General features: G+C 55.0%; 1 protein-coding gene across 12 annotated transcripts in view; it reads right to left on the bottom strand.

The window, feature by feature from the left end:
• Positions 1 to 13261, bottom strand: part of SPATA13 (spermatogenesis associated 13) — a 230255-nt gene that overhangs the window by 9993 nt on the left and 207001 nt on the right. For 9 of the 12 annotated variants that reach the window (XM_060394101.1, XM_060394104.1, XM_042254888.1 and 6 more), the window contains 5 exons: positions 5921 to 6057; positions 5048 to 5227; positions 4597 to 4782; positions 2415 to 2594; positions 1468 to 1700 (listed from right to left, as the gene is read on the bottom strand). In XM_060394101.1, coding sequence (XP_060250084.1) covers positions 1468 to 1700; positions 2415 to 2594; positions 4597 to 4782; positions 5048 to 5227; positions 5921 to 6057 — 916 coding nt within the window. The remainder of the gene's footprint in view (positions 1 to 1467; positions 1701 to 2414; positions 2595 to 4596; positions 4783 to 5047; positions 5228 to 5920; positions 6058 to 13261) is intronic. The other 3 variants (XM_060394103.1, XM_042254890.2, XM_060394106.1) reach the window with 1 other exon arrangement.

Raw genomic sequence — 13261 nt, 5'->3', positions numbered from 1 at the left:
TTCCCAGAGAGGGCTCCAGCAATAAGGAAAAGTATTCAAAACTACTGTTTTCTACAATCTTTTTTGTACAATTCCAGAAAAGAGACAGAATGTAATGGTCTTTTAAAATATTTTGGTTTGTTTTACTTCAGATGAGGAAATGGCTTTTTGTCGTTTCCCTTAAAATGATTTTTTTTGATGAAACAAAGTATGCAAATGCTTCTCAGTGAAAAATGCCCTTAAAAAGAGAAAAATTAAGTGCTGAAGGGCGATGAGTGCACTCCTGGTATAGCTTTCCCATCTTTCAAGATGTTCTGCTTCCTAAGTTGCATTTTTATTTTTTCTGGTTCCTCATCATGACGTCTTTTTATTCTCTTCAAAAAGATTTCTTCAAATTTGTGACTTGCCTGACTTTGCTATTTTTTTTATTGAAGTTTTCTGATTTTCCCATCAGGAAAAAAAAAAAACAACAACAACCAGCTTCTTTTTAATTTTTTTCAACAAACTCCTGTCTCTTAGTCCTTTCATCTTGATTCTTTAAACTAACATCATTGTCTGGGCATGTCGTTAAGCGACCCTGCTCTTCCCTTCTACCTTCCATCTAATTGTGAAAAGCCCCCTTTCCCAGGCCCGTCTCTCTGCAGGAGTCCAGCGGCCGAGGACAGAAGAATGAGCCATCCCCAAACCCTGCAGGGCGGGCGCTGCCTGGAGAATCTGACTGCTCTCAGGGCAGTAGACAGATGTTAAGCAGAGTTGGTGGTCTGCTGCAGCAAATTCCTCCAGGCACTCTCCTCTCCCGGCTCCCTTGGCTCCCTCTTCCCAACAGACCCCTGTCCTTCGGAGGGCGGCAGGCGGAGGGAAGGCCTTGTGCTGGGACACAGATGTCAGGGACAAGGTTTGGTTTTCATAAACACAAGGGCATCATCCTAAAATACTGCTGGACGACAGCTGCATCCCCACTGGCCCTCAGCTGTAGGCTGCTGAAAACTCATCGAGGGATCATTGCTGTAAGCAAAGGGCGCCAAGCAGCCAGGCCTATGGGGGAGACCCTCATCCATGTCCCAGAGCTGAACGAATGGATGACAGCTGACATCCAATCATAGCAAGATCAGACACGGTTCTGTACACGCTGAAAACGAAAGCTGCTATTCGAAAGCAAAGGATACTTTGGGGGGTCCTTCGGGAGAATTCACAAATAAGCCCCAGAGGGAGGTTGAGCGTTCAGTAACCACAACCAGAAGCCCTGTGCTCAGAGCCAGAGGGACAGGGTGGGTGGGCTGGGGACGGAGCAAGCACTGCACTGCACCAGAACGGGGTGGGAGCCCTGCAGGACCTCAAGAAGCCGTGGCCCCTACTCAACATGCCCTGGAAACTGCCTGCTCCTTCAGGGATCCTGTGTGTCCTCCCCCTGTATAATGGTACTCTGCTTCCACGAGGTAGTAACAGTGTGACGCAGGCGGCCCTCCGTGTCCAGGTCTCTGCCCCCACCTGTGCTCCGGCGCGGTGTACTTGAGCAGCTCGGCCAGCTGCAGCGGGTACTTGCAGATCTTCTGCACGGGCGTCAGCAGGAAGCCGTCCAGCGCGATGTCGATCATCTGCTGGAGCAACCGGCAGGCCTCGAAGAAGTGCCGGTAGCGGCGCTGCCGCATCAGGCCTGCCAGCTCCGCGCAGGCGCCCGGGTGGTTGTTGCAATACTCCGAGTAGATGGCGAAGCCCTCTTGCTGGGGAGGGCATGGAGCCGCGTCAGCTCGGGAGCTCCGGCCCCGCGAGCGCTGAAAACACCAGTCCCCGCCCGCCCCCGCCCCCCCCCCAATCCCGGACAGGGGAGCCCGTGGCGCCGACTCCTCTGTGTGGGAAGGGGTGGAGGGGAGGCTGCGGAGAACACAGCATCTCCCCGCCCCCAAACCGGCCCCTTCCACGGACCCCCAGAGGGTGTGGCAGGGGCACAGTCCTCTCTGGGGGGCGGCGCCCTCCACGTCACCCGGGACAAGGGAGAGGCGTTGGTTTCTGCCCTGGTTGCCTCCTGCCCTCTGGTGGGTTTCTCCTGGTGACCAGGGGGACGCAGAGCCCTGCCTCAGGGTAATAGGCCTCCTTCCTGGGCTGCACCTGCTGTTCACGTGCCCACCTCCTCCCCTGCTGCCCCCCAGCCCGGACTCCCTCGGGGCCCCTCCCAGCCACCTCCAAGAAGTTACTCCACTAACTCCAAACCCCAGAGAAGTGAGAAGACTTTGAAAAAAATAAAGACCTGGGGTATTTAGCTCAAGATGAACCATATAAACTAATCAGCTTAATTTGCAAGTGGCGCCTCCATCCTAAGGGAAGTTAATCAAACAAAGAAATAAAACAGAAAGGGACCCCTCTTCTTCGCAAGAGAAACATTTCTAAATTACTTAACTCGATGTGACGTTATTAATAAGAAGTAAAAGGTGACGTACGTGCTGAAGGAAGCAGGACCCTATTTCACTCAGGTGAGGTTCCTCTTTATTGTACTGCTTCTCAAGGTCTTTCAAGAACTTTCTTTGGAATCTGTAAATGTCTTCAATGTTTCCGAAAATGGTGGCCAGTTGTGCAACCGAGAACATTGCCGTATGCTTACGACACTGTCTAATGTAGCCCTACAACACAGGAAAGCAAACTCTTTTTTATGAATCTAGGAATTCACAGAAATTATTTCAACAATACTGCTTTTGAGGGCCCAGAGACAAGGTCTTAAGAGTGGGCTTTAAAAAAAAAAAAAAAAAAATATATATATATATATATATATATATATATATACACACACACACAATTTTTTAGTTTTGGCTGTTCTGGGTCTTTGCTGTACAAGCTTTTCTCTAGTTGTGGCAAGTGGGGGCTACTCTCTAGTTGTGGCATGCAGGCTTCTCATTGCAGTGGCTTCTCTTACGGCCGAGCACAGGCTCCAGGTGTGTGGGCTTCAGCAGTCAAGGTGCAGGGGCTGAGTTGCTCCAAAGCATGTGGGATCTTCCCGGACCAGGGAATGAACCCATGTCGCCTGCATTGACAGGCAGATTCTTTACCACTGAGCCACCAGGGAAGCCTTAGAGTGAGTTTTAACTAGAGAAAATTATATTAACCTGAGGGGGTCCCTAATGGGCTAATTATATTTCCACAACTAAGATGTGCCTTAAATATTTAAAAGACAAAAGGACAAAAGGAAAGAGAACATGTAAGTGTGGTTGGGTTTATGGAGAAGGAAATGGCAACCCACTCCAGTATTCCTGCCTGGAGAATCCCATGGACAGAGGAGCCTGGTGGGCTGCAGTCCATGGGGTCGCAAAGAGTCGGAGTGACCGGGGTGGACTTAGCACCTCGTGAGCCAGCGGCCGTGCTGAGCGACTTCAAGAAACCACAGAAAGCTTCCAGATTATACTCATGAAACAGGTGGTTTGGTTTCAAACATTAGAGCTCAGAAATTGGTCCTGCCACACTTTCTCTAAACTCCTAAAATGCCCAGGCTTCCATCCTTAACTCCACATCACAGCCAAAAAGACGTGCCCAGCACATCGCTGACTGTTCCCTGTCCCAGTCCAGGGCCAAGGATGGCTTAGCCGGGGCTCCACCGGCACCCACTTTCTGGAGAAAAATGACACAAACCTGGATATCTCCCACCCAAGGCTGCACTGATGACAGCACCGCTAATTCTCTACACCCTGGATACACGGGGGTAGGAATGGCATTAGGATGGAAAGGCCGTGGAACACCTACAGTTGTCCCCAAGTGGGCACCGTGTAATTGCACCAACTGAACTGACTACAGCAGAACAGACCACAGGCTGCAGGGTGGCGGGTCTGGTTTACACTCCAACCCCCCTTACTCCTGGGCACCTGGGCTTCCTCGTCTGCCCTCGGGGAGCACGGACCAGCCCTGAGTGCTGCAAGGTCAGTTTACCCCGGGGGAGGGGCATGGCGGTGCTCAGCAGTCATCAGCAGGGGCTGTTCCCCTAAAATGAGGCTTTGCTCCCTCAAGCGTGGGTTCCCAGGGAACAAGACACATAAGCCAAAGACTGGGGGTCCTTATCTGGGGGTGAAGCCAACCCCACAGAGGGGGCGCACTTGGCCTGCTTCCTGCTGGGCCCCCTCAGCTGACCACAAAGTGCAGAGTCTGCATTCATGGCCAGGAGGCTCGAGTGACCAGAGTGGGCACAGGACAGTCTAGCCCACCACTGTACAGAATCCACAAAAACGGGAAATACCATGGTGGGGGGCGGGGGGAGACTGTTGCCAACGGGATCCCGAACACCGCAGGAAAGAGTTGGGGTGTCACCAGAGGATACTTGTGTCCCTATCTGCGTCTGGGTGAGACGGACCCCGCGGGGCTTCAGAGGGGGTCGGGCGGGTCTCAGAGGTGCGCCTCCCAGCACGGTCACTCGCTCTGACCGAGGCTCAGGGTGGCGGGACTGAACCCTGAGGACGGCGAGCCGTCCACACTGCCCAGGGTGGACTAGCACCTCGTGAGCCAGCGGCCCTGCTGGGCGAGGGGGTGGGGCAGGGCTCTGGAAACACCGGAGCCGGGAGGGGGGGGGGGGGGGCCACAGAGCAGGGGAAGGGCCGCGGGACAGAGACAGGGACCCGCCGCTGGGGCATCGCCCAGGCCCACCTCGCAGATGTCCCGGAGGTGCTTGATGTACACGCGCTCAGTGTCCATGATCTCCTGGACCACGTTGGCCCGCATCTGCTGCTTGCTCTCGGGGTGCTTGTGGCGGGCCCTACCCGTGTCCTCCTCCTGCTCTTCGCCAGGGCTGCCGCTGGAGCCCTCTGACAGCTCCTCCTGGTTGACGCGCAGCTGCGGCCACACGCGGAGAACAGTCAGTGGGGGCGGCACCGGGCCTGGGTCCCCTGATTTCCACTCCCCAGGACTGTCAGGAGGGCAGCAGGTGCCCAGCCGAGCATCGCAAACGCAGCAGCGACACCAGCTGACCCCCGTGGACACTGCTCCACCACCCAGCCTGACCGCAGAGAGGTCTGGTTCAGTGGGTGATAAGGAAAGAGTGGTCCTGGCGCTGGCGCTGCCCCTGCCCCCGCCCCACCACCGGAAACAGGACACTCACCCGAACGAAGCTGGCCGGGAACCATGCCTCCCTGTCTGCGCTGCGGCCCCACCACCAGTCCTTGTGCGAAGCCTCCAGGACCTGGATGACGTCCCCCGCCTTGAAGCCCAGCTCCTGTTCGTCCATGGTCACGTGGTCCCACAGGGCCTCCGCGCAGACCACGCTGCCATCGCCGATCAGCTAGAATGGAGAGGTGGGCGCTCAGCACCGAGCCGGGGGACCCTGAGCACCCCCGCCCCCAAGCGCCCACATGGATGATGCTCAAGCACCTGATGTCACAGGACACAACGGGGGAAAGAACCAGGGGGGCACCCTCACGTGCTCTTAAAGGAACCCCTGAGCCCACTCAATCCATAAGTCAGTCACCCAACAAGTGAGACTGACTGAACTGTTCACTCCCCCAGGGGGTTTCTGAGCCTCTAAACCGTCTCCCAAGGCTAGAGGGGCTGCTGCAAAGACTTCTGTAAAAAAGTGCTAACAACGCAGAGGAGGAGAAAGAAGCTCGGAGAAAGTCGTGCTTCATTTCTGTTCGGCCACCCTAGCAGGTCGCTCAGCCTCTTAGTTTCCAAGTGTTTGCCAAAACGTGGGCAGTAACTAACGCTCGCTGCCCACAAGGGCTGTGAGACCTTTATAAAGGTAGGCAGGGCACTGCCTGGACCAAGAAGCCCTCTCCAGGTGTCATGACAGCCCGCTGACTGGGAGGGACAGCTTCAGTCATCGGCAACACTTAATCACATAAATCGCCCTTGAAAATGCCTAACTGGAGTTCTCCGTGTTAGAACACGTTCACTAAGAAATAACCAGAGAGACAAGTAGGAGTGGATTCTGGACCCAGACACACCGGCCACCACTGTGTGAAACGGACTCCAGTACCTCGTTGATGGCCAGCTGCTCCCCACCCGGCTGCAGGTATCGGGGGTTGGCCCGACACAGGTCCTCGTAGCTGAAGTCCTCCTCGCTGCCGTTGTCGTCCACTAGGGCAGACGGCTCCGCACCTCCATCGGAAGAAACTGAGAGAGAGAGAATGACGGTATGGTTTAAAAGATGCAGCTAATGGCAAAAATAGAAGGGCAAAACCTGTGAGCTCTGAGAATGCGCCCTTGTGGGAAAGTGGTCATTTTTTGTCCTACCCAGAGTAAGAAACCATTAGAAAATGTCTACTGAGCTATTATAATCCAAAGATAGCGGCTGACACTAGGAGGAGCCAGCACTTCATGTCCCAGTTGGTGGGAAGGGGACACTTCAGAGACCACTGCAGACGGTGACATGCAGGGTTATTCCTGGAGTCAGGATACTGAGCAAACAACATGTGATGCTGGAAATTTGTGCTCCAAAGTGGATGTAACAGATGCAGTGTTTCTAAATAAGCTTGAGGAGGAAAACAAAGTTGAAATTTGATATACATATATATATATATATATATATATATATATATTTTTTTTTTTTTTTTTTTTAAGTGTCCGTTGCCATGTTTTCCTGCAAGGCACAGTGTGTGCTGTTGAATCAGGAGGTGCTGAGGGTATCCTAAGTGGAGCCCAGTAGCTGGGCTTCTTAGTCGTCCACACAGCAAAGGCCAGGGCTCATGTGTCACAATTAAGTTACCCAGCACCTTCTGAGGATGGGGGCAGCATTCAGGATGGACCACCTGGCCACTCCTATCTCCTTTCAGGATGGTGGGCTCCTCGCCAAGGCTCATCTGTCACCGAACGTCCCTGTGAGAAGGACAGGGTCTCCTGGGAGAGGAGCCTGGCTCCTGACTGTAGACACACGTAGCTGCACTTGGGACACCAGGGCCTCGAACAAAGAGGGACTGGAGAGCAAGGGGCCTGGGCAGGGGAGTGATGGGTCCCTGGCGCTGCAGACAGAGACCAGGCGTTAAGAGTCTGAATTCAAGCCTGCCCCTCTCCAGGCAGGGAGCCCAACCAGGCACCCCATCTCCCTGAGCCCCAATCCTTCTCTTGTAAACAGTAGTCTCGTTCTTTTTGGAGAATTCATGAGATAATGTGTGTCAAGTCCGTAGCACCCTTGATTCTAGTTGGGACTCGCTAACAAGAGTCACTGCGGTGAGGACATCCATGTTGGTGTGCTGGGACACACAAGAGTGACTTGGCCACAGCTTGAAGCGGGTAGGGGGTGTGGGCAGACCACCAGTTGCAGGAGGTCGGTCAGCTGAAGCAGGAGGCACCACGGTTCTCCATCAGACAGACGGCTGGCGGGCAGGGAAGGGGTGTGAAATTCAAGGACATGCAGGTCCAGGTAACGAGGGGGCAACAGAAAGGATAAAGTCTACCCGGTTCAGAAAATCCCAGGTCACTGGGAGAATTAATGGGAAAGGGAGGAGCTGCGGTTGGGGCAGGAGGAGGAAGGTTGGCTGGACGGTGATGGCGGAGGGAGAGCCCTAATGATTCTTTCAAGGACCTACCAGCTGGAATTTCCCCTCAGGGACAGGTCTATTTCTAAACTGAAGAAGCTGTTTTTAAAAATGAGATTTTTGGAAATTATTTTTAACTTTTTAAAAGTGAGATATTTCCTATTCCTTACTTTGTACCAAGTCTTTGTGACCTAAGTGCATCTTACGTCCCCAGCCCATCCCTCTGGACAGGCCACGTTTTGAGTGCCCTGCAGACACCTGTCTACCCAGGGCCAGGCCCCTCTGCTCTGCACACCAGGCCCCAGCTCTCCTCTGCCCTTCCCTCCAGCCCTGCCACTTGCTCAGGGCACTTGTGCATGTGTGTGTGAGCGCCGTGCGGCCGCCCCTGCCCTGTGCTGTGTCACACTGCTCTGCAGTCTTTTCGGGGGTGTGTCTGGGGGTTGGGGAGAGGACCTGGAGAAGGCAGACACACCTGCTCTAGGCACACGAGTCTCTCAGCAGACACCAGGGAGGCAACGCGAGCCTGCGGCCCGTCTCTAATGGAGCCCTCGGGGAGCTGCCCGACCACAGCGCGGTGTTCACAGCTGACTGGGTGGGGGGAACCACGCCACCCCAGTCTGTCGGAGCCCCTTGTCCTCCCCCCTCATGACCTTAACTGCCTTTAGGATCTTAAAGCCCCTTCTAAGTCGACGGCCCCCTGTGCTCCTGTGCTACGGTTCACACGTATCTCAGGGAGTGGGGTTTCTCCAGGGTCTGGATGGGAGGGGTGGGGGCAGATTCTGATGCTGTCTGCACAGAGCAGGGCTCCTGTCACCCCACACTCCTGCCTTTGTGAGGGTTTCCCTTCTGAGGTCAGAACTTCTTGAGGGAATAGGTGGGGTCTATTCTTGTACCCCAGCACCCAGTATAACCCCTGGCGTGCAGAAGGCACTCAATAATGAACGGCAGACTGCTGGTGAGGGAACTCAGGCTCCCAGGAGGTTAACTCCTCCTCTGGGGGCACAAGGGTCGGTGGAGGCAGGGTACACACCCAGGTCTCCCTGCCTCCCATCCCGACCACCCTCTCCAGCCACACCCTATGCGGCTCCAAGGCCGACTTCTGGAAACCCCAGAGCAGCGACCAACTGCCTCAGTGCAGATTCCTCTGCAGGGAACCTCCATTCCCCTCCAGCTAAAGGCCCCCCTCCCCCGCAGAGCCCACCCTCTCGCCAGTGTCGCCTTCTCACCGAGGCCTGTGTGTCACCTGCAGACCCAGGCTCACACGGGCCTTTCCTGGAGGTTACTATGTGCCACTCTTTCTTGTCTGGTTTTCAGCGGTGACTCTTTATTTAGGGCTGTTCTGCATGTTGTGGACTTACTACTGACTCTCAAAATGCACTTCCGCAAAATTAGGACAGATTAATACATTCTAATAATGAAAGAGGAACCTTAATTAATTAGCTTCCTTCTTTCCTTCCTTCAGTTGTAAAAAACACATAGAATGGGCCATCCTGGACATTTGTAAGTGTACACTTCAGCAGTGCTGACTACATTCACGTGGTTGTCCAACCAACCCCAGAACTTTCTCATCTTGCGAAACTGACACCCTGGCCCCACTGAAGACTGACGCCCCCATTCCCTGGCAACAAGCCTTCCGCCTTGTTTCTGGGCTCTGAACACTTTATACTCCTCACTGAGTGGAGTCCCACAGTGATTTTGTAGCGGATTTATTCCCTTCAGCACAAGGCCCTCAACGTTCACCCATGTGGTTGCCTGTATCCGATTTCCTTCCACTGCACCTGATACCGAGCTTTCTTCATCCATGCAAACGTCCAGGTGCGTTTGGGGCGCTTCCACCTCTTGAACACGGCTGTGCGAACACCTCCTCCAGGTCCTGCTCTGGATTCTCCTGGATGTGTGTCCGGAGGTGGGATGACCGGGTCGTGTGGAAATTCTACTTAGCTTTCTGAGGTCCCTGCACGCTGTTCCCCGTGGTGGCCGCGCTGCTCTATGTCCCACCAGGAGCACTTGGGCTTCCAAGTCTCCAGGTCCTTGCCAGCGGCATCATTTCTTTTGTTGAATAAGTTATTTTTGTTCAGTCACTCAGTCATGTCTAACTCTCTGCAACCCCATGGACTGCAGCACGCCAGGTTTCCCTGTCTTCACCATCTCCCTGAGTTTGCTCAAACTTGTGTCCATTGAGTCGATGATGCCATCTTAACCATCTCATCCTCTGTCATCCCCTTCTCCTGTCTTCAATTTTTCCCAGCATCAGGGTCTTTCCAATGAGTCCGCTCTCTGCATCAGGTGACCAAAGCACTGGAGTTTCAGCTTCAGCATCAGTCCTTCCAATGAATGTTCAAGGTTGTTGAATAAGTAGGTGTGTGAAAGCTGTGTTTGAAAAGGATCTTGTGAATGGTGAGCAAAGACTGTTGCAAACTGAAACGGAAACCTCAACCCCTAAAACAGAGGAATCTGAGAGGAGACATGCTTGCTCCTCTGTCCACTGCGCCCTCACAGCTGCAGCCATGCCCAGAGGGGACGTCTTTCGGGTCTAAAAGACCTGCACACTCACGACAGCACACACGCCTGCAGGGACAACTCTGGGACAGTGCAGCAATCGTGTGCATTGTACACGTGTGTAATGTGAACTACCCATGCTTGCTTAATCATCATGTCAACGTCCCCTGGAAAGACAGACATCCCAGGACTCCAGGGGCTGCGCTGGGTGGACCACCTCCCCCCTCACCTGCCCATACCTCACACAGTCTCATCCTAAGATTCAGACCCAAATTCTTGCCTCCCCAGGCTCTGCTTTCTTCCTGCATGCGCTGATCTAAGGAAACCCCATCCACCCTCCAGCGCTGGCCCAGCTCGGCTTCAGGAACATCCAGGAGAGACCACCGTGGCCAAAGCAGACGTGCCTTCATAGTCAGGACTGCTGCAAACTCGGTAGAGACCATGTGAGCTTATAAGCAAATGCCAGCGAAGAGCAGGGTCCACGTCTCTCGGGAGGGTGACAACTTCTTTCTGGACCTGGATTTCACGTCTCTGAGGAACAAAACCTGGCAACAGGCCCTCCAGACGAGTTTTCAGGACAGGACATGTCAATACCACCACCGATGGAGAACCTCGGACTATAATACTCGCCAAGGACAAGGCCCTCCCACAGGGCCCCGGTCCGTGTCGCAGGGGGAGTTTTTCTCAGGACACAGGTCTCCCCCATCTGGCCTAATTTTGCAGATTTAAGGGCTTTTGCTCAGAGTGACAGAATTTCAAAAGCACAAGAGCTTGCTGGGGTCCCAGCCAGGCCCTGGCCCGAGCGTCCCCGAGACTGCCTTTCTCTTACCTGTCACACGGGGTTGGGGAGGGCAGGTGACAGGTGAGAGGAAGGTGACAGCTGACACAGTGGGAGTCACACCTGGGCACCTGCCATGTGGGCCACACAGGTGTGGACACTCAGCACCCGACGGGCAGAGCACTCTACAGGGGTGGGGGGTGGGGGAGGGTTCCCACTAAAACACAGGTCACTTCGGGAAAATTCCTGCACTTGGAATAACCCATTAAAAACACACATTTTAGGAAACATGCTGACCCCTCAGGCTTCCTCGGGTTGGAGATAAACTGTTCTCATTTCCCATCTTTCCCATCTGAAGAGCAAAACAGCAAACCTGGGCGGGTGGGCAGGTAGCCTGCTCTCAGAGCCCAGGGTGGACTTGACAGGGTGCTGCTGCTGCTGCTGCTGCTGCAGGGGGCTGGACCACCGGCCACATCCCTGCACCCAGGGCGGCCCCTGAGCCATGAGATGCCAGAGGGTGCAAGCACGGACACAGGGGGCCTCGATGCCAGAACCACCCTCCCCCTGACCTCAGGGCCACTCCCCCTCAGTGGTCCCCAAACACGCAGGGTCCATGGCTTCCCATCCTGGGCTGGGGGTGGGGGTGAGGGTGGGGAGGGTTCAGAAAAACACAGACTCTGGCGCTGGGCCAGAGAGCCAGGTCCTCCAGGGGGCGGGGGCAGGGGGAGGAGCAGGAGGGGGTGTTTGCCAAGAATCACTTTCCAGAGCTCTCTTTCCAAGCGATTCTGATACCTGGCTGAATTCTAGAACCACGGGCGCCCAAGCTCGACTTCCTCAACCCCAGTGCAGGGACCTGCCCTGGGAGGTGTGCTGTGAGACTCATCTCCGCAGCGAGACAAGCTGGAGGGCAGTGGGTTTGGATCTGGCTTCTTCAACACCTCGGCTTCAGACACTGTGTGCCGGCGAGTGTTCCCTGCTCTCAGCGAAAAAGGACACGGTCCTTCAGTCCACACTGACCACTCCACCTGGAGCGACGCCCCACCCAGAAAGCCCATAAGCTCCCACTCCTCCTTCCGGGTGCCGAGCTCTCACTCCCTGGTGAGGGGTGAGGCTGGGACTCCTGCCTACATTCGCCACTCCCCCGCCACTGGCCAAGCCCCAGGTGGCAGGAACGGTCTCTGCCTCTCACGTCCTAGAAGCGTATTAGATTTACTCACTTTAAAATGCTCACCGTATTTACACTGTCCTTATATTTCAGCAGCTTCACTGTAACACCCTCCTGAGCTGTTCTGAGTCTCTCATATCCACCCCTCCTGCCCCAGCGCTGACCTCGAGGGACCAGGAAGCCCATGCTGGTCAATGTCAGCTCACACCTAGTTACAGGAGACACCCTTCCTGTTCAGGGCTCAACCTGACACCATCAAGACGGTCCCCTTATGCCTCACCTAGACTTTCAAACCATTCCACACATGGGGCAGTGCTCTGTGAGTCTTCTAAACACGTCGATGACAATACAGTCAAAAAGGATAGTTGGCTTGGACGTGCTGCCCTCCACTGATACCCCTTCATGGTGCCCATGGGTCTCCTGGAAATGCCCCTCCCAGGACAGAACTTCACATCTGGATTAGACCTGGGGCCTTGCTACCCTTGATGCCCGAGCAATGACAAGGGTCACACCAAGATAGAGCTTCATTTATACCAAAGGCCCCAGAACCTCCCTATTTATACCAGTCACCCCTCAGAACTGACTCCTTAGAAAAGACTCTGATGAGTTGGGAGTTGGTGATGGACAGGGAAGCCTGGTGTGCTGCAGTCTATAGCGTTGCAAAGAGTCAGACATGACTAAGCAACTGAACTGAACTGATACCAAACCCCCAGGTGGCCTGTTCCTATAAAAGGTTTGTTTAGAAAGCTTTGGCTCAAACCATGTGTATTTTTACTTCTCAATTTAAGGACAAGTCATGCCCTGTGCATCCTCCATGCTCTGTACCCCCCCAGGAGACGCCCTCAGAGTCCTGAGATGGGCAGGCTGGGGTTGAGCCTCTGTGCTCTTGGGGGCCCAGAGGCAGGACAGTCTCAGCTCCTGGTGCAAGCCTGGGTTTAGGCCCTGGGTTCTCCCCTGGGCTGATCCCTTGGCATCTGTCCCCACTCAGCAGGCTGCTGCCACTCCTCTGGCTCAGCTCTGATGGTGGCTGCCCGGGCCTCTGTCTGCGCCCTGCTCCTCCCCCGAGGCGCCCCGGCAGCTCGTGCCCACTGCACCCCTCTAGGCTCCTGGCAGTGCCTCGCAGGCGGGCTGCACCGCCCTGGGAAGCAACCCAGCTGCTTTCACCACATCTCCAGGATAAACTCCGTGTGTACCAGGCCCCATGCTGGAAGCGTCCTGGAACCATCAGTGTCTGTCAACACAAGAGCAAACTATGGCTCCGAGAGGTGAAGGAGCTGCTCCCCAGTCCTGGGGCTGTAATTCAAGTCCTGGTCTGTCTGGCTCCAAAGCAAGCCTGCTGGGCACCTGCCCGGGGCCTCGGCCTCGCTAACCATGGCCACAGGGCAGGCCTGCCGACCACCC

Source organism: Ovis aries, chromosome 10 (assembly GCF_016772045.2).
Source record: "Ovis aries strain OAR_USU_Benz2616 breed Rambouillet chromosome 10, ARS-UI_Ramb_v3.0, whole genome shotgun sequence".
NCBI classification, from domain to species: Eukaryota; Metazoa; Chordata; class Mammalia; order Artiodactyla; family Bovidae; genus Ovis; species Ovis aries.
Note: the sequence above shows the minus strand (reverse complement) of the source record. Positions and strands in the feature narration are given on the sequence as shown.